Raw genomic sequence first — 21,013 nt, 5'->3', positions numbered from 1 at the left:
TTCAACCCCAAGTCCATTACGATATGCAAACTGGAATGGGTCCTGAAAGGTGTTTACTTGCTTGTTGAGGTGAGCCAGTAAGAGTCTCTCCAGGACTTTCATGATGTGAGATGTCAGGGCAACTGGTCTGTAGTCACTTGGTTCAGCTGGTTGTGTTTTTTTAGGCACTGGAACAAGGCAGGAGGTTTTCCACAGCACTGGGACTCTATTTTGTCTCAGACTGGTGTTGAAAAGGTGCTGGAGAATCGGACATAGTTGTTCTGAGCAGGTCTTGAGAACTCTGGGACTGACACCATCTGGACCTGCAGCCTTGTTCTGGTTCAGTTTCTCAAGTTGCTTCTTAACCTGATTGCAGGAGACAAACAAGGTGGAGGTCCCAGGATGTCCTGATGTGGAGGGAGATGAAGCTGTGTTCTGGTCCATGACTGAGCTGCAGGGTGACAGATTGGAGGCGTGACAGGAAAGCAGTGGGCTTATGGAGGGTGTGTGGTCTGTTGGGCTGGAGGTAGGGGGTGAACTGAACCTGGTGAAGAATATGTTCAGCTCATTAGCTCTGTCCAGACCTCCATCAGGCTGGTCCCCCTTTAACTTGAAGCCGGTGATCTTCTTCATTCCAGACCACACATCCCTCAGGTTATTCTGCTGGCGCTGACTTTCTAACTTCTTCCTGTAGTCCTCCTTGCACTTCTTAGTTTGTGTTTTAAGTTGTTTTTGTGTTGCCCTCAATAACTCCCTGTCTCCATCCCTGAAGGCTTTCTTTTTGATGTTCAGCAGCTTTTTCAGGTCACTGGTGATCCAGGGTTTGTTATTGGGGAAGCACCTCACTGTTCTTGTTGGGACGATGCTGTCCACACAGAAGTTTATGTAATCTGTCACACACTCAGTCATGGCGTTGATGTCGTCTCCATGAGGTTCACAGAGGACGTTCCAGTCTGTAGCCTCAAAGCCTCCTCTAAGAGCATCTTCAGCTTCAGCAGACCAGATTTTGATAGTCTTTGTGATGACTGGTTGCTGCTGAACGATGGGCTTGTAGGTGGAGGTGAGAAGAACCAGATTATGGTCAGATCTTCCTAAAGGAGGCAGGGCAGAACAACTGGATCCATTATTCATATTTGCATAAAATAAGTCCAACATCTTATTTTCTCTGGTGGAGCAGCTGACAAACTGCTGGAATGTTGGTAGAGTTGCAGAGAGGGAGACGTTGTTGAAGTCTCCGGAGATCGCCATGAATGAATTTGGATGCTGTGTTTGTAGCCGAGCAACGACGGAGCTGATGACATCACAGGCTGTGTCTGGTGCGGTACCAGGTATTATATAAACCACTACCAGAATAACACAGGTAAACTCTCTGGGTAAATAATATGGACGGAAGCTCACAGCTAACAGTTCCATGTCCCTTGTGCATATCTTCTCCTTGACAGTAACATGTCCAGGATGACACCAACGCTGGTTAACCAGCACTGCAATTCCACCACCCTTTAGCTTTCCGCTGTGTTGTCTACTGCGGTCTGCACGGACCGTTTTAAAGCCCGGTACAGACACATTACAGTCAGGGATGTGGGGTGGGGGATGTGTAAGTGTGAAGGGGGAGTGTGTGAATGGATACTGAGTAGGGGGTGCATGATGAGGAGTGTGAGGGTGTGTCAAAGTGCTTGTATGTTGGGATATGTGAGGGGGGCAGATGGGTGGGGGGGTGAGATGGAGCATGCGTAATGGGCGGGTGGGTGGGATGTGTGTAGGGAGGGAGAGGGTGTGTGTGGGTGTTTGTTTGCATGTGTGGTTGAGGGGTAGGGGGCGTCTTCATGCCTGGGAAGCATGACTGGTGTGCTGGGGATGTGCAGCTTGGTGGTGGTCTGGGGGTCCTGGCTCTCCAAGGGCATAGGGTGGGTCCTCTGCCTGTGGAGGATGGGGGTTGCCTTCGGGCCTTGGGGCCCTGGAGCCCGTGCTCTGTCTGCCCTGGGTGGCCGGTGCCCTGCATCCCGCAGATTTAGTTCCAAACAGCTGTTAGTTTTCTTTCTGTGTTTTTGATTTAACTTGTTAGTTTCTGGTTCTCCTGACAGTTGATGGCTTCATCCTCCCGCACGAGGAAGATGAATCTAATGTGTATGTGTGTATGTATATGAGTATATATAGGTGGGTATGTGTGCATGTAAATGCATATGTTTATGCATATTAAAGTAGGTTTTTCTTTCTCTCCTTCTTTCTCTTTATCTCTCTCTCTGTTTTCTCTTTTTGGTTTCATTCTGCCCCTCTTCTATCCTCCTATCCTCTCTGGTTCGGTACAACCACAACAATAACTTCACAAATTTCACCCTGATTTTTCTCACAGTTAGTTTTTTTACAAAGGGCAGAGATATTGTTATGATACAGACCACTGTAAAACAAAACTATGTGCTAAATATTTTTAGAATTCTATTCAACTAAGACATAAGGTAGCTGCAATATAAAAAAAATGTATAAATGAATTTGATACTAATATGTTTGAAAGTGGGATGCACGGTGGGACAGTGGTTAGCACTGTGGCCTCACAGTAAGAAGGTCACTGGTTCCCTCCCCTTGGCTGGGGAGAGGTTTGGTCAGTGGCCTTTCTGTGTGGAGTTTGCATGTTCTCCCTGTGTATGCGTGGGTTCTCTCCGGATTCTCCAGCTTCCTCCCACCGTCCAAAGACATGCATGTTAGGTTAATTGGTTACTCTAAATTACCCTTGAGTGTGAGTGGTTGTGTGTCCCTGTGTGGCCCTGCAGTGGACTGGCGAGCTGTCCAGGGTGTACTCTGCCTGTCACCCAAAGCCAGCTGGGATAGGCTCCAGCTTCCCTGTGACCCTGAATTGGATTAAGTGGTTCAGAAAAATGAATGAATGTTTGAATGTTTATTGATGCGGTTAAATAAATTATTATTCAACCTTGTGAAATGTAATTCCACACGATCTGCTTTCAATATTTCGGCGGTTATTGCAACCGTATGCTGAAGAACACACGGGAATAGTTGCTGGCTTTCTCTTGACTATTGCTTACTTTTTCTCTTATTTACTTTTATTAATTTATCACTGTAAATTAATAAAAGTAAAGAGATAGAATTGTGAAGGTTTACGCCTCACAAATAAATGGAGGCGCATGGAGACCCATCCAAGATGGCGGCGCGATGAGACGTCAGCTCGTACAGGCTGCGTGGTACGAAGCAGCATCTATGTATATTATGTCTATGGTTTGGACCTCCTGGCTCGCCGTCATACGTCACTCTATGTTGACGTGTGGCTTAGCATTAGCCAGCTAGCAGTTATCTGAGGCTGCTGGGTGGTCTCAGGAAGAGCTCTTTAACCCGATACCATGGCGGCCGACTGGGAAGAGATCCGGCGGCTCGCCGCTGACTTCCAGAAAGCCCAGTTTTCTGACACCGTTCAGAGGTGAGTAACCCTTTCCTGATGGGTCTCCATCTGCCTGCTAACAGCTGTATACAGCCATGACTAAACTAACTAACACTCAGTGTTTTATGGTCCTTTTTCTTTTATTCTGTCCAGGCTGTCGGAGAGAAACTGCATTGAAATTATTGCCAAACTGGTTCAGGACCAGAAGCTGGATGTGGTGCACACACTGGATGGAAAGGAGTACATCACCCCGGCTCAGATCAGCAAGGAGATCCGAGATGAGCTCTATGTTCACGGAGGTCGGTTCAACACACAAACAGGATGAACGACATTAAACAATCTGCAACAGATTAAAATATGCAAATAAACGTGAATAAATGCTTTTCTTTTATAGGAAGAATCAACATTGTGGATCTCCAGCAGGTGTGTGCCTGAACATCTGCTCTCAGTCTTCTGTACTGTGGTTGGAATGACAAACCTGGAATTATTTAATCTGATTTTCCTTCCAGATCCTTAATGTGGATTGGGTCCATGTGGAAAACAGAGCCAATGAGATTGCAAAGTCTGAGCGAGGGACTCAGCTTATTCTGGGACAGCTGATCGATGCGTGAGTATTTCCGTCACTAGTGCCTTTTCTCAGTAATTTCTCCTTTTCAAACATAGTTGTGGCTCATCCTACGTGGCAACGTGGTTCTGTGGGTTCGGCACGGCAGGTTTGGCTTTGTAAAGATAGTCGTGCCGGATTAAGTCTCGTTTGGGAGACATGGCAACTTTGGAGCGTGAGAAAGTCCCAACTGAAGCATGTTGCACTTGCTGATGCTCTTGCTGTTGTGCGATCTGCAGCACATATCTGGACCGTTTGGCTGAGGAGGTGAATGACAAGCTGCAGGAGGCGGGTCTGATCACTGTTGCAGAACTGTGTAAATGCTACGACCTCCCAGGAGACTTCCTAACTACGGTGAGTGGGTCTTCTTCATGGCATTGTCGTATTGGCAGGCTCAGCGGTAAACGTTAATGCTAAAAAAGCGTGTCTTCTCAGGAGTTGTCCAGGCGTCTTGGACGGCTCATCCAGGGAGAGATGGACCAGTACAGACGGGGTGTCATATTTACTCCTGCTTTTGTCTCCCGTCACAAGGCTAGAATACGGGGGCTCTTCAGTGCTCTCACAAGGTAAATACTTTTCAAACCTGCTTCCCTTCAGCATGAAGTTGTTAGAAAGATGCAGATCCATCATGTCCAGAACATTTGGCCTGTTGGTTCATGGGACCATGCCCCAGTGTTGACCTTACTCCTAGCCCCCATGATGCCTCGTGTGAGTTATGGGCGCGACTTTTACCGATGTGGACCGGGCCGGCGTTTACGTGCAAACAGTACGTGCGAATGCAGTTTCTTGTAGTGTTAGTGAATAAACATGTGGGAATGCCGCCTGTCAGAGCCTAAACGGGGCAATATGACCTCTGCCTACTACGGACGAGGGATGGGAGGATGACCTGGAGAAGTGGCCGGCGAGCACGTATACCACCATATTTAGCTGCTTCACTGACTCGGTTGCTTCTACGGTGAAGTGATGAACAACCTGAAAAGCTATGAGGCGTATCGACACAGTTATAAGGTCGGTGGCATGTCGTTAAAGAGGTGGGACACCACCTTATTTATCGCAAAGCAGACATCGAGCCAAAGAATTAAAGTCCTGCATCACCGAGCCGGGGTGTCAGTTTAACGCCAGGTGGCCGGTTATCCAAACGGCGACACCTGGAGCTGGACATTTCATGGAACACAGACTTTACAGATACATGAAACATCTCCAGAATTTCTACTTTTCACACATTCTTCCATCATCAGGGGTAAAGAAGATTAAGCTCCGCCCCCAAATACCTGAATCTCCTTAAAATACAATAAGCAGAGAAGTATTATGTGTACTACAGACACTAACTATCAACAGCAATGCAAGAAGCTTCATTCTTGTTTTTTAGTTTTATTAACAGCATAAAAGTTGAACAGACAGAGACAAGAATAAAAACTCTATTCATCAGCGTAAAATTCTACTCAGAACAAATGTTACAGCTGGCCAGTACTTCACCTGTTTATATGTACGCATGTTCTGTACAATGTTCAATGGCTTCTCACATTTCACGTGAGACAAGCCCCGCCCCCAAATCCACTAGGCCCGCACAGATCTGGTTAACTGGTTAACTGGCGCCGCCCAACAAGGAAGCAGGTTTCCCATCGCCAGGGTCTCTACGGCGTGCTGGGGGGTCTCTACGGCGTGCTGGGGGGGTCTCTACGGCGTGTTGGGGGGTCTCTACGGCGTGCTGGGGGGGTCTCTACGGCGTGCTGGGGGGGTCTCTACGGCGTGTTGGGGGGGTCTCTACGGCGTGTTGGGGGGGTCTCTACGGCGTGCTGGGGGGTCTCTACGGCGTGCTGGGGGGTCTCTACGGCGTGCTGGGGGGGTCTCTACGGCGTGTTTGGGGGGTCTCTGCGGCGTGCTGGGGGGTCTCTACGGCGTGCTGGGGGGGTCTCTACGGCGTGTTTGGGGGGTCTCTGCGGCGTGCTGGGGGGTCTCTACGGCGTGCTGGGGGGGTCTCTACGGCGTGCTGGGGGGTCTCTACGGCGTGCTGGGGGGGTCTCTACGGCGTGAAACTATTCTGCTGACAGGAACACTGTTTTGTTTCGGGTCCGTGGTTAAAACACTGTTGTCATTGCGACGTCAAGTCGGACAGGAAGTTGAACCCATAACTCTGGTGGACGAAACGATATCTTGGAGTTCTGTTAGCTAAACAATATCTTGTTATTTGTCTTTATTACAATTTAATACTCAGAAACCTCTCAGCATAGTAAGCGCTACATGCTAGTCATCGGCTGAGTAGGAGCATCTACATTTCACTTTCCATAAAGACCCGACAGTATCTGACACTAAGTCACACCGCAGAGTGTGTGGTCCTTTCCACGCGGGCCGAAGCTCGCCCCTGCAAGTCAACGTCCAGTCCCTGTTGTGCCTCCACCCAGTCCTCTTGCTCATGTACACACACAGCAGACTGTTTGGATATTTAGAAGCCAGAAGTAAAACTATAAAAACTGTTCTAAATGAGACGGGCAGTACGGCTGCTCTCTTTTCCCCGTTAACGGCGAGGAGCTGAGTCCTGGAGCAGCCGTAGGAGAGCCTGGTCAGTCCCAGTATGAGGAAGACAGACGCGTAAGTGACCCTTTGCATGACCTCATGAGGAAAATAAGGCTTCACTTTGCTTCTAAGATGCACCGACCTGCCTGTCAAAATGAAATTAAAATGAAAGAAGTGGATGATTTTTAGTTTCTGGTTTAGTACTGTGATTAACTGTACAAAGTAATGGAGGCACCTCTGTACTGGACCGAAGTCTGAAACACTTGCAGGACATAAATGGCCTGCTGGCTGAATCTATCGGCCAGAGACCACTAGTCACCTGCGGAGGCTTTAGATACGAATGCGACGGACAAACAACCTGTAAAGCTGGTTATTTACAGGAGACAATGCCTTCGCGTCAGATCTTATCATCGTCTGTCTAACAAACGTGAACTTTGTCATTAACAATAAGATTTTCCAGCACATCTGCTGCTGTTGTGGTTGGATCAGAGCCTTGAATGTCCTGCTTGTCATCTGCAGACCGACACCTGTCAGCAGCATGATGGGGAAGTTTGGCTTCCAGGAACATCTCCTGTACGGTAAGAAGAAACTTCATCCTGTTTCACCACTGGCAGATAAAACTCCGTACTGACGAGTGGGATGTCTTCTGTTGGCAGCCGTCTTGGAAGAGTTGGTGAACAGCGGGCGTCTGAAAGGAAGTGTGGTTGGCGGCCGGCAGGACAAAGCGGTGTACATCCCTGATATCTACTCCAGAACGCAGAACGCCTGGGTGGACTCCTTCCTCCAGCAAAACGGCTATCTGGGTAAGTTTCTTTAGTTTGGTTTAACATAATTAACTTCCTTTCTTTCACCATTAGCAACACAAGCTGTGCTTAGTAACGTCCCCCTCCCTCACCGTGGCGGGTACATGGCTGTAATGAAAACTCTGCAACTTGCCTGCAAACCTCACCGGACTTCCTGCACCTTCATAAGCTTCACTTGTTTCATTGCTCAGGATAGTCATGCTTTCCACTGCAAGCTGTGATAGCGTTAGGTTCCAGCTCCTGCTCCCTCTCAGACATGTGGAAACGACGTGCAGACCACATCATGTGTTCCCCAGGGATAAATACATGAGCATGTTTACAACAAGGATGCTGGGATGTTTCCATGTGAGCCGTGTTCTTAGTGGTTATTGGTGCTCTGAAAGGATGTTGAAGTCCAGTTGTCCTCCTGCAGAGTTCGATGCCTTGGTGAGACTCGGGATTCCTGAACCTTCCAGCTATATTAAGAAGCGCTTTAAGTCCAACAAGCTGCTGTTTCTAAGATCAGCCTGCGTTGGTCAGGGTCTGGTGGACCAGGTGGAGGCTACTGTGGAGGAAGCTGTTAGCTCCGCGACCTGGGCTGACCTTCAGGTCGGTACAGCTCTTATATAGAAACATGTTTGTTTTTAAGAGTTTTGTCATGTTCTCACGGTCCATCCCCCTGTCTGCTTCAGCCCGTTCTTCCCAGTTGCCTGTCGATGGAGGATGTTGGGATGCTCATCAGCCAGGCCATGAGGAACACGAATATCCAGTCTTCTGCCAGAGTGATGGGAGGCACCGCCGTCGTCAGCGAGAAGTTCATCAGCAACTGTCTTGCTCTGTTTGACGAGGCCATGCGGCAGAAAGCCGAGAAGGTACACCTTCCTTTGTCATTATAAAAAAGATAAGAGATGTGTGAATCTGGAGCTTCGATATTTATACGATGATCTTATCAGGAGGTCAAGAACAATCCAGTGTTTCTCATAACTGAAGAGGATGTGAAGCAGGCAGCCACTGTGGCAGAGAGCTCAGCGCTCTCCAAAAAGGAGAAGAGAGAAGCAGAGCGGAGGAAGAAGGCTGCAGGTTCGTTCAGTTTTCTCTTCAGTCTTTGTCTCATGAAAACCAGGAAAAGCAGAACTTGTCTTTGGAGCAAGCTCGGAGCGGGAAGCGAGGAGACTTAGGCCTGTACATGTGTCATAAATATGCTCAATGCATAGCCAAGGGGGCGTCTAGAAGGATTATGTCTTTTTTTGCCCTGCAAAGGTTCTGGTTTGATTTTATTTGAAGATGCAAATCCTCCATAACTTCAGCACAAAAACCTAGTTTAATTTAACATGATGTACTAGATCATCACATTGTGATGAAAGAACAAGTGCTCCCTTGCCTGTACACGGGTCACCGGGGCCCCCCTCTGAAGCAGGTCTGGAGGTGAGGCACGAACCGGGTCTTTGTCCATGGGCCCGGTCTGTCGGGACCTCACCAGTCTCACCTTAATTTTATAAAGTGAGAAAAATCATATAAAAGTGGGTCAAATATGCTACACTGTTTATTATAATTGCAAAAACCTGCCAGCTTTCTAAAAATGGATGTTTATTTATTATATCTCTTCAATCCCAAGTCCCCGGTTCTGGGGGCTGCAGGAGCAAACATCACGTTTTCAGGGTGTAACTTTGTGTAAGTAATACAAAAATAGACGGGTGTGGTATCCACCACAAGTCCACAGTCTTAGCTAAAAGCTCATAATACTCATTACCATAACCACCAAACACAGACCGGACTATAAACAATTATAACACCTAGTAAACAAAGTCCACAGAAATACGTAAACAAACATAATTATTTATTTATTATGTAGTATAATGGGCAGCAGCCGCGAGATGCGTCTTCAGGTCTGATGTAAGACTGAAAGATACAGAAGCTCATTCCTGCCAGCAGCCATCAGCCTCCGGAACAAGACGTCCTCTAGTTATTATTATTATATACTACAATATTTAATTTCCCTTTGGGGATTAATAAAGCATTTTTTATTTAATTTCATTTCATAATGGACCCTCGTGTCCACCAACCACCATGGAAAACATGGCTACTGAGAACACACATCCCACAGATCACACACACACCAGTTTCATCTCACTTTGACCAAGATTTACTCGGCCAGAGTCGAATGAAGGCTGAATTTATGCTTCTTGTTTGAAAAACATCATCACTTATTCTGTCTTACCTTTGCTGTTTTTCCTCCAAAACGTTAATCCACCGGCGTAGAACGGCATTTAGTTAAACAACTACGTTTCCCATTTAACTTGTGAAGTAGTTAGCCGTTCAAAACCACCAGTACCTGTCGTCGTTCAATTTTATTGGACGACGACAGGTGCCAGTCATTCTGTTACAAACATTTCTGGCTTTGCACATGCTGATTGGTCACATGGAAGTAAACACGATGACATCGCTGTGATTCTACCCTATCACACAATTAGAATGAGGGCTCGGTCATACCGATCGGCCAATCACAACCAAACCTATAGCCTGGTGTAAAGCTAACACCGAAATATCCAACCTGCATCTGCAGAGCACAGTATGGACACGCCCACCGGACACGCCCCCCCACCAAACACTCACACACCCTCAACCCCACCACCACACACCCACAACGGACACGCCCCCCCCCCCCCCCCCCCCCCACACACACACACACACACAGTCCCCCATCTGACACGCCCACCATACCCCCCCCATACACACCCACCCACCACACCCGCCCACCGCACGCACACACACACACACCGCACCCCCCCCCCCACACACACACACACCCACAGCACACAACCCACACCCCCACCACCGCACACCCCCACTACAACACACCCCCACCACAACACACCCCTACCACCACACACCCCTACCACCACACACCCCCACCACCACACACCCCCACCACCACACACCCCCACCACAACACACCCCTACTACAACACCCCCACCACAACACACCCCCACCACAACACCCCCCCACTACAACACACCCCCACTACAACACACACCCCCACCACAACACACCCCCACCACAACACACCCCCACTACAACACACCCCCACTACAACACCCCCCCACTACAACACCCCCCCACTACAACACCCCCCCACCACAACACCCCCCCACCACAACACACCCCCACCACAACACACCCCTACTACAACACCCCCCCACTACAACACACCCCCACTACAACACACACCTACTACAACACACCCCCCACCACAACACACCCCCACTACAACACACCCCCACTACAACACACCCCCACCACAACACACCCGCACCACAACACACCCATACTACAACACACCCCTACTACAACACCCCCCCACCACCACACCCCCCCACTACAATACACCCCCACCACCACACACCCCCACCACGACACACCCCCACTACAATAGCCCCCACTACAATACACCCCCACCACACACCACATGTGATGGAGTAGAAACCAAAAGCACCAGTCTTATCTGACACTTGCTGTACAACGCCGACAGACAAGTCTTAGATGCGTTGCATAACTGTGTTTCTAGACGCTGAGTTCCTGAGACGCTGAGTTCCTTTTCATGGGTGCATTATTTCAGCGAATCTAACAAGGCAGTGTTTTATGAAGTCTGCCTCTGAAACAGGCATGACTTGCCACGAGTTGGGCGACCTCATCGCTGGTTCTTGTAGTCTTTTCCTGGACACACACGGAAACAATACTGTTGCTGACCCTGCAGGACAGCTGCCACTAGCTCTCCTTTCAGCTCTCGCTCAGCGCCAGTGTAGGCCTCATTTCATAGCGTACATTATAGTCTTTCATCGCTGCCGCAGTTTCAGTGCAAATCACACGCTGAAAAAAATGTTTATTCCCCAGCATATCTGAAATTTTCTGCACTCACTTTCTACCTGACATTTCTTTGCCATGTCTACATGGGGTAGTTTGTTCTGTGATCGTCCTGTTTTTCTGAAACAGCTGCCTTGTTTTACTGTAGCTCCCCCTGCTGTTAAAACTAAGAAGTGCAGTATATTCAGGCAAAATGTTCAAGTGTGGGTCCCTGATTTACAGGAACCGGTCAACCTAGCATCATGTCTCTGGATGGTGGGAGGAAGCCAGAGAACCCACGCATACACTGGGAGAACATGCAAACTCCACACAGAAAGGCCTCCGTTTAAACATGTCACATTCACCCTTTCACTCACACACTCATTCTTAGCTTTAGCATGTTTGGCTTTAGCATGTTGACTTTAGTGTGTTTAGCTTTAGCATGTTTAGCTTTAGCATGTTTGGCTTTGGCATGTTGGCTTTAGCATGTTTAGCTTTAGCATGTTTGGCTTTAGCATGTTGACTTTAGTGTGTTTAGCTTTAGCATGTTTAGCTTTGGCATGTTTGGCTTTAGCATGTTGGCTTTAGCATGTTTAGCTTTATCATGTTTGGCTTTAGCATATTTGGCTTTAGCATGTTGGCTTTAGTATGTTTGGCTTAAGCATGTTGGCTTTACCATGTTTGGCTTCAGCATGTTGGCTTTAGTATGTTTGACTTTAGCATGTTGGCTTTAGCATGTTTAGCTTTAGCATGTTTGGCTTTAGCATGTTTGGCTTTAGCATGTTTTGCTTTAGCATGTTTAGCTTTAGCATGTTTTGCTTTAGAATGTTGGCTTTAGTATGTTTGGCTTTAGTATGTTTGGCTTAAGCATGTTGGCTTAAGCATGTTTGGCTTCAGCATGTTGGCTTTAGTATGTTTTGCCATTGATCAGGTGTTTATGTTTGCAAAGTCCTCGTGGGACCCACTGATGGCGAATGTGCGGGCGCTACGCTCACAACCCAAGGTTCGGGTTCAGAAAGTCGAACACGGAGCAGAAATTTGTCATTTGCGAGGTTTGAAAAGAAAGAGTGCAAACAAATTGGCAACACCACCGATTTATTCCTCCTCCAGCACAAAGACAAGCCGGTGTTGTGCCGTAAAGTGATTGTCTGGCAGAAAATGATGAAACGGTGGCGGGAAAGCCGTGTGGATCAGCGTCTCCAATCTGCTGCTGTTCCTCACCACAGAACCGATGTAACAGGCGACATCTTTAGCTTTAACTTTCCTTAGCTTGCTTTAGCTGATTAACAAGTGAAACGAAGAGATGCTTCTGGTTCTGCATTTACCTGATGCTGCGTTGTGGATGTAAAGGCCAATTCATGTGATTCATTCATTCATTCATTCATCACAGAAAGGAGAACGCTACAGTAGCATTTCCAGTCATGTCCCTAAATTATTATAAAGAATCAATGATGATGCATTTCTGTCAATAAAATGTGGAATCTTCATGAATCCTTAAATAACTGGATTTTATTAGCGAGTCAGCTGTTCACATCCACCCCCCTCACACCTCTTAAGGTGGAATTTGACCTCAGAGATGGAGATTTTAGAAGCATTTGGTGATATTTTGGTCATAGATTGATTGTTAAAAATCCGGCTAAATTGGAGTTTACTTATCGTTACTGTGACAAACGGCAGGAATTGTCGGGGTCAGTTTTTCAGACCACATCGCCCATCCCTAATACGAAGGGATTTTCAGACATTTTTCCTGCACAGATTTTTCAAAATTCCTACCTGGTTTAAGTCTAAAGACCCGCCTCAAGAAAGAGTTTGCATGCATGTCCTGAGCTAGGTCTTCATCCTACGCTCTGTCTCACAGAGGCCAGCGGCAACCTGAAAGCAGGAGGAGGAGGAGGAAACGCCCGGGAGATCCGCATCCGTAAAACCAAGAAGAAGGGGAGGAGAGACGAAGAAAGCGATGAAGAAAACGGGCCTTCACAGCAAAGTATGCGACGAGCCACAGAGACTTTTATCTTCACAGTGTGCATGAAGCTGCTCGTGTGGGAACAAGGCTAATGGATGCTTGGCAGGGAGATGTTCAGCTGTTCTCCTTTATGGAAGACAAAGCCATCCCAAGTATCCCAGCGAGACTAATTAGCCTGTATTTTACCTTTGCCAAGATCGCAGCAAACAGACTGATGGCCCGTTCCTGACCCAGGAGGAGATAGTCTCCGTTTTAGAGGAGAGGGTGAGCGACTGTCCAGAAGAACTCCTGTCTGAGCTGGCAGAGTATTTAGTGAGGTAACACACTGCTTCCCGTCTGAACCCTGACACTCTTCCCAAAGAAACAGGCAGCAATGCGTCCGCTAATGTCTCCGCAGATCTCTGGCTAAAACCTACCAGGAGGTTCTGCGGACGGTGTTCAGGTCATCCACCAGCTCTCCATCAGGGACCAGTAAGAAGAAGAGCATGAAGGATCTGCAGGAGGAGATCTCCAGCCTGTACAGCAACATCCGACTGTTTGAGAAAAGCACCAAGTTCTTCTCTGGTAACCCTTCTCCTCCCTGATCATCGTTTCTCTCGTGCGGTTCTTTTTAAAGAAAAACTGTTTTTCCTTGTTTGTGCAGAAGAGACGCAGCTCAGCATCATCAGGCACATTCTGAAGACGGTGTGCACCGACGTCACCAACGTCCTGGTCAACTTCCTGGCTGCTGACCTCATGATGTCCGTGGAGAATCCCAGCAGCATCTCCAGCGAGGTGGGTTTCTGCTCCCAGACATCTGCTCTCCAACCAGGTCAGAACCATGCTGGACATCTGCTCTCCAACCGGGTCAGAACCATGCTGGACCGGGTCAGCGTTCCCCTTGGAATCAGTTCTGGTGCTGCCGGTTGGTGCCTCCGGTTGGTGCCTCCGGTTGGTGCCGCCGGTTGGTGCCGCCGGTTGGTGCCGCCGGTTGGTGCCGCCGGTTGGTGCCTCTGGTTGGTGCTGCCAGTTGGTGCCTCTAGTTGGTGCCTCCGGTTGGCGCCTCCGGTTGGTGCTGCCAGTTGGTGCCTCTAGTTGGTGCCTCCGGTTGGTACCGCCGGTTGGTACCGCCGGTTGGTGCCGCCGGTTGGTGCCGCTGGTTGGCGCCTCCGGTTGGCGCTGTCGGTTGGTCTCGCAGCCCTTCTTAACAACGTTTATGGAAAGGGCTGAAGAACAGGCATAAAAAGACCAGTCAGCACATGGAACGTGTTGCGTTCATGCCGTCTGCAAACAAACTACAGTCGAATGGCATGTGCGCCTTTCCTCCTCGGTGTCATGGCTGCTTTTGGTAAAAATGTGTTTACTGTCTCTCACTGGCCATCTCAAGGTCAGACTGAAGATTCTGGGCAAGCTGCCGGAGGAGACCAGAGGACCTCTGATGAAGCTGCACAACTGCCTGAACGGAAAAGTAAGTTTGGCTTCCCTTCAGCAAGGAGATATGCTAACACCGTTACCACATGCGGACTCTTTATGAACCTCCCTCTTATCATTTTACAGATAACATAATTCCACTTTTATTTTATGCTTTTCATTTCAAACATTGTTTACGGAGCAGCTGCAGCCTCATTTATCTCAAACATGGATAATAGGCAGCATATTTGTAGCAGAACCAACATGATGAGGTTTGTTTGGTGTTTTATCACATGGATAGTCTAGATTAGTGTTTCTGCAACCAGAACATACACCATGATGCAGGTTAAAGCTGACAACAGATCAGAACTGTGAGGTTGATCTCAACAAGAACCAAACAACCTCCATAGTGTCCGATCCTTCATGATGTCAGGCTGTTCCTGAAGGGGTTAATATGGTTTTCACACGCAGAATAAACATCCCGTTCTGGTGGTGAATACGGATCCAATGGTGGACAAGCAGCTTCGTTTCCACATTCCAGCGCTTCACATAAAACATTAAAGCACTGTAGCGCGTTGCAGAAGTGTTAAAAAAATTACATTTAAAAAGGGAACAGAAAGGCGAAGAATAGAATAGAATAGAATGAAAAGTTCCAGTGTGATGACTGCAGATGTGCTGATGAAAACAACCAGAGTGAAACTTGATTTAAATCAGCTGATTTCAGCAGACCTGGTTTCTGGTTTTTTCCAGATCTGGGACCAGGAAGTAGACCTGACCCTGATGTGCTGAGCTATCTGGTCTATAACGGACCCGAATCTCTTGAATTGATTAACTATTCCATATTGTGCAGACCTGTTCTATGGTCCAGGTTCCTGGTCTTACTGAGGACTGGAGTTCTATGGTCCAAGTTCCTGGTCTTACTGAGGACTGGAGTTCTATGGTCCAGGTTCCTGGTCTTACTGAGGACTGGAGTTCTATGGTCCAGGTTCCTCGTCTTACTGAGGAATGGAGTTCTATGGTCCAGGTTCCTGCTCTTACTGAGGACTGGAGTTCTATGGTCCAGGTTCCTGGTCTTACTGAGGACTGGAGTTCTATGGTCCAGGTTCCTGGTCTTACTGAGGACTGTATCTGAGTACCAGACCCAGAGTCCAGGTCTCAGTCCCGGACCTGGAGTCCGGGTCTGAGTCCTGAACTACACCCAGATTTGTTGCTCAGTTGTTTGAAACCGAGTTCATTTTTATTCTTTGGTTCCAAAAACTGTTTTTTCAGTTTTCTCTTCATTTAACTGAAGGAAGTTCAGAGACATCCAGTATTTAACCGGATCAATGCATCTGATCAGTGGTTAGATCAGACTAGAGTCTCCCAGTCAGATGGTCATGTAGATTTGTGTGCAATCAGTGTAACTATGGAAACATAGTGACAGCATGTAGATGCTGAACAGCAGGGGCCCAACATGGAGCCTTGTGGAACGCCACTGGTTGCTATAGTTACCTGTGGACACAAAGCAGTCCCTGTCTTTCAGATCGGACTCGGAGCACAGCTGCTGTCAGTCAGCAACAAATAATATTTTAATTTGGAAGAAAATATCTTTTTCTTTTTTTTTTATTTCTTCATTATCAGTTGAACCAGGTAAAGGTCAAACCTCCTGTTTATTCCAGACGCTGGAAGACTTCCTGACAAACCTGGAGTCATGTGCTGAAGTGTGTGGATTCATGCTGAAGAAAAGTGATAAGAAGAAGGAGAGGTAATAGAAATGTTTTACTTCTTTTAAGCCTGTGTGTGTGTGTGTGTGTGTGTGTGCGCGCGCGCGCGCGCATGTGCGCGTGCGTGTGCGCGTGTGTGAGAGAGACACATTCTGGCTGTGACATGGCCTCCGGAGCCAATCACAATGCAAAAGATCATTTTTACAAGAACCGCAGCAGAAAAGGAAAGGGGTGCTCCGAGATGTCAGAGTGGATGAGTTTAACATGCTTATTAACTTAATTAGATCTCTGTCCAATAAGTCACTGTTAGTCAATGACTTAATCATTTCTCACCATTTGGATTTTCTTTTCAAACAGAAATGGTTGACATTAGGTACAAACGCTTTTCTGAATAAAACAGTTTAGTTTCATGAATAAATGTGGAAACTGGAGGAAAGGAGAAGAAGCTGCTTCATTTCAAGATTTCTTCCAGTTTAAAGAGATTTCATTTGGTGATTTTACTTCTTTTGAATATCTTTTAATTTAATATCGTTTTATTTTAAAGGGCATTCCTAAAGTCTTTTTTTTTTTTTTTTTTTTTATCATCCACAGACCTCCAGGACACTTATGAATTTTCTGAATTACTGTCAGTTATCTCTACTGATTTTAATCACTTTATATTAGGTGATTTTAACAATCACATAGATAATCTAACGGATGGTAAGGCCAAAAATTTTTATTCTGTATTGGAAAAGTTGTTTGTTACATGAATTAGTTAATTTAAAATCAACAATCTTCTCTCTGAACATACCATCTGACTTCTTAAACACAATTTTTTCCTCAGTAGAAAGTCTCTCCTGCTGATTGTAAACAACTCCGGGCATCAAGTGTTTTTCCCATGTCTCCAAAAAGAGATGCTATTTAGCCACTGCTAAAAAGTGACTCTAGATGCCTCTAGAATGAACTACAGACCTGTCTCTGACCAGCTATAGACCTGTCTCTGACCAGCTATAGATCTGTCTTTAGAAGCGGCATAAGACCCTCCCCCGTCTAGAAGAACTCTCTATAAGCTGCGTAAGCCCCTCCCCCGTCCAGACATCGCTGCAGTATACAACACAGTCTGTTTACTGTCATATGGTGACGTCTGGTCTTGAAGCAGGTGGACGGGAACATGAAGAACATGATGGAGACCCCTTTTATCAACATGTGTATATGTTCTTTTTGGCACATACTAATTCAGTCGGGTAGGACATGGCTCTAAGAAGCCCATGTTATTTCATGGTCTCGCCGACGCAGCCATGCAGACTTCATGCGCATGGTGTCTGACATGCTTCTGCTGTGACGCTCTGTGTGGTCGGGGGGAAACCGCGGTGGACACGCATCCGGTGGAAGTTGGGAGTAAGTTTCCACTCTGCATTACGTACTGTTGGAGTTAACAGTGTGGATGTGTTTCCATCTAGACAGGCCCTGTTCCTGCACCGCCAGGCTCTCACCGAGCAGCTGAAGAACACAGAGGATCCAGCTCTGGTCCTCCATCTGACCAGCGTGCTGCTGTTTCAGGCCACCACCCACTGCATGCTGCACGCCCCGGGCCGCTGCGTGCCCATGATCATCGGCATGCTCACCAGCCGGATACCCACGGTACGCTCGACAGTCATGACGCTCCCGGAAACCCTGCTAACGCACAGGTTCTGGGTTCTTTAGGAGTGTCCTGAGATGTTCCAGGTGACGCTTTGTCTGAATATCTTGTGTAAAGCTAGCAGAAGATAAATGATGAAATGCTAAAACCAGAAGTTTTAGTGCTTTATGGAGGCTTGAACACTTTGTTCAAGAGCTCTGATGATCCCACAGTCCTGAAAACAGCTGCGTTTCTATTCTATTCTATTCTATTCTATTCTAGTCATTTAGCAGACGCTTTTATCCAAAGCGACATATATGAGTGAGAACAACACAAGCAGGAAACCAAAGAGCATAGGACATCGTAGGAAGGTGCTGGTGGACTGTCCACTTGGACGCAGGTCCTACATGAAGCTTCAGGCTTGTTTTTTTTCACCTTCCAACCCCGATGTAAAGTACAAAGAATAAATACCGTAATTTCTTTCCAACTTTCCAACAAATACAGCTAAACTAAGTGTTGAAGTGCTCCTTGAAGAGCAAAGTCTTCAGCTTGCTCTTAAAAGTAGACAGGGACTCTGCAGAGCGGACAGAGTTTGGGAGCTCATTCCACCATCGTGGAACAACAGAGGAAAAGAGTCTGGCTGGTGATTTAATCCCACGCATTGATGGTAACACGAGGCGTCTTTCACTGGTGGAGCGTAGCTGTGGAGAGGGAGTGTAGGCCTGGATTAGGGAGTGAAGATAGACGGGAGCCATTTGAGATATTGTTTTGTAAACCAGAAGCAGAGCTTTGAATCTGATGCTCTGCAACTGGAAACCAGTGAAGTGTGATTAGCAGCAGAGAGACATGAACCAGTTTGGATTGGTTGTAGACCAGACATGCTGCTGGTTCTGGATCATCTGCAGAGGTTTAACCAGCATGCAGGCAGACCAGCCAGTAGGGAACTGCAGTAATCGATGTGTGAGATGACCAGAACCTGAACCAGAAGCTGAGTTGTATGTTCTGTCAGGTACGTCTGATTCTCTTGATGTTGTAGAGAGCATATAGACAGGTAAACAAGGCAACATGGACCTTAAAGGTCAGCTGGTCATCCACCATGACACCCAGATTCCAGGCAACAGACGTAGGAACAAGTGTGATAGAGTGGAGCTTCACACGTATCTGCGGAGGTAAGGAAGGATTGGCTGGACACACAATGAGCTCTATCTTGGACAAATTGAGCTGAAGGTGGCGATTCTTCATCCATGCAGAGATATCACCAAGTCAAGCTGATATTCTCAGTGAAACATTGTGTCGTCTGGTGGGAAGGAGAGGAAAAGCTGAGTGTCATCTGCATAGCAGTGGTAGGAGAAGCCATGAGAGCTTCTAACTGCACCGAGTGAGGAGGTGTATAGTGGAAAGAGAAGAGGGCCGAGCACCGATCCCTGAGGCTCCCCTGTTTTCATGTGATCTGGACACTTCTCCTCACCAGGATACTCTGAAGGATCTTCCTGTGAGGTAGGACGTGGACCACGAGAGGACAGATCCAGAGATGCCGAGCTCAGAGAGTGGAGAGGAGAATCTGATGGTTGGTGGAAGACAGAGGGAGAGACAGCGGATTCCAGAGAGGAGATGATAATATGGGTCACTGCAGATTGATTGGAGGTAAAATGCTCTGCAGGATGTCTGTAGGGACTGAATCAAGAGGACAGCTAGTGGCTTTAGAGTTGACTAGAAGTTTAGAGACTTGGTCCTCATTCAGAGGGCAGCCGTTCACGTGGAGGGGGCGGGTTGCCGTTCACGTGGAGGGGGCGGGTTGCCGTCCACGTGGAGGGGGCGGGTTGCCGTCCCCGTGAACGGCTATGTGTCTACGTGGAGGGGGCGGGTTGCCGGATAGCCGTCTACGTGGAGGGGGCAGGTTGTCATCCACGTGGAGGGGGCGGGTAGCCTTCTACGTGGAGGGGGCGGGTCGCCGTCCATGTGGAGGGGGCAGAGCTTCAGGCAGAACGGATCTCAGAGCTGGACCTGCAGACTGCTTTTACCTGATTCTCTGTGTCCTTTCTGACGGAGTAGCCAAGGCGCTCCCCAACAGGGTCTTCAAACTCTCCCTTAAATCCACCGCTAGTCGCAGCCTCTGCTGGCCAGAGGCCGGCTCGCTCTCTGTTTACAGACCAACCATGTCCACAGCGGTTCCTCTTCTATGTGGGGATGTTCCGTAACACTGCTGATAAACATGGCCGACTGCAGGCTGGGGGGCACACAGTGAACCTCCTTTACAGGACAACACCGATGAGATGCATTTCAGCTTCGTCTCCGGTTAGTTTAGACCGGTTTTCTGGCCATGGCTTCTGTCTGCGGCAGAGCTGATGTGACAGTTATTTGGTAGAAAACTGAGCTTGTTTCCTTTATTTGCAGGAGCAGCAGCAGCTGCTGTCGACCTACCAGAGCCTGGTGGTGAAGCAGCTGGTGAGCCAGAGTCAGGGCAGGAAGCAGGAGGAGACCGAGGAGCAGGAGGAGGCCGGGGAGCAGGAGGAGGCCGGGAGTGTCCGTTCACAGCTCATGGCCCTCACTCCTCAGGTGAAGGAGCTGGTGCTGTCCCAGAGGAAGACGTCCATCAATGAGGACTGAAAAGTAATTCATGGTGTCACATGTTCAGATTTTGGGATTAATCCATTTTAAATTATGAAAAGAAAATTTCTTTGTGGGATGACAGAAAATGTTTCCACTTCATTTTGTAATAAACCTATGAATTGAACTGTGAGCAAAATAAAAAGTTTAAAGAAGCTAAATCGTACAGGAATGAACCGGATGCAGCAGACAGCGACACCAGTGTATAGTGGTGTACAAGGTGCAGCTTCCCATCCAGTATGTAACATTGAGCTGCCTGGAAGTATGTTTTCTCTTGCTATGAGGATCATTCAGCGTTCTGTAAGTGGCTGCTTCCAGCTGTGTGCAGACAGTGTAAGATATTATTTTTGTTGGAAGTTAAACAAATAAAAGTACATAAGCTTGAGAAATAAGATTTTTTGAAAAATCACAATAACTGTGTACAAAGATAGTTTTAACAATCAAACACTGAATTTTACTGCTTCCTTCAAATTTAGTTACATGTGAAACATATTGTCAGGTCAAACTTCTTTAGCTGGTTCAGCAGTCTGCACCTGTTCAAATGCCAAAGTATTGAACTCATTCAGGAGATATGTGCTACGGCTTTTGGTCTTTCTATCTTTTTATTATTTTCAGTTATTCAGATTTTTATTTTAACGTTTTTATTTTA

General features: G+C 47.5%; 1 protein-coding gene across 1 annotated transcript; it reads left to right on the top strand.

Annotated features, from left to right (window-relative positions):
• Positions 1-3,265: 3,265 nt before the first annotated feature.
• ufl1 (UFM1-specific ligase 1) lies at positions 3,266-20,653 on the top strand. The gene is made up of 19 exons (XM_079255188.1): positions 3,266-3,403; positions 3,518-3,663; positions 3,759-3,787; positions 3,874-3,971; positions 4,208-4,322; positions 4,404-4,534; positions 7,002-7,060; positions 7,139-7,285; positions 7,698-7,873; positions 7,957-8,136; positions 8,218-8,344; positions 12,964-13,089; positions 13,265-13,385; positions 13,466-13,632; positions 13,712-13,842; positions 14,435-14,515; positions 16,116-16,201; positions 17,600-17,780; positions 20,152-20,653. Exons 1-19 carry the CDS (start codon positions 3,327-3,329, stop codon positions 20,362-20,364), a joined length of 2,391 nt encoding a protein of 796 aa, XP_079111314.1. The 5' UTR covers positions 3,266-3,326; the 3' UTR covers positions 20,365-20,653.
• Positions 20,654-21,013: the final 360 nt, after the last annotated feature.

Source organism: Telmatherina bonti (genome assembly GCF_933228915.1).
Source record: "Telmatherina bonti genome assembly, chromosome: 16".
Lineage (NCBI taxonomy): Eukaryota > Metazoa > Chordata > Actinopteri > Atheriniformes > Telmatherinidae > Telmatherina > Telmatherina bonti.
This window is presented reverse-complemented; position numbering and strand designations above follow the sequence as displayed.

Coding starts and splice junctions, on each gene's coding strand:
- ufl1 (XM_079255188.1), top strand. CDS start 3,327: ATGGCGGCCGACTGGGAAGAGATCCGGCGGCTCGCCGCTGACTTCCAG. Junction 7,286..7,697: donor CCAGCAAAACGGCTATCTGG/GTAAGTTTCTTT, acceptor GTCCTCCTGCAG/AGTTCGATGCCTTGGTGAGA. Junction 17,781..20,151: donor TCACCAGCCGGATACCCACG/GTACGCTCGACA, acceptor CTTTATTTGCAG/GAGCAGCAGCAGCTGCTGTC.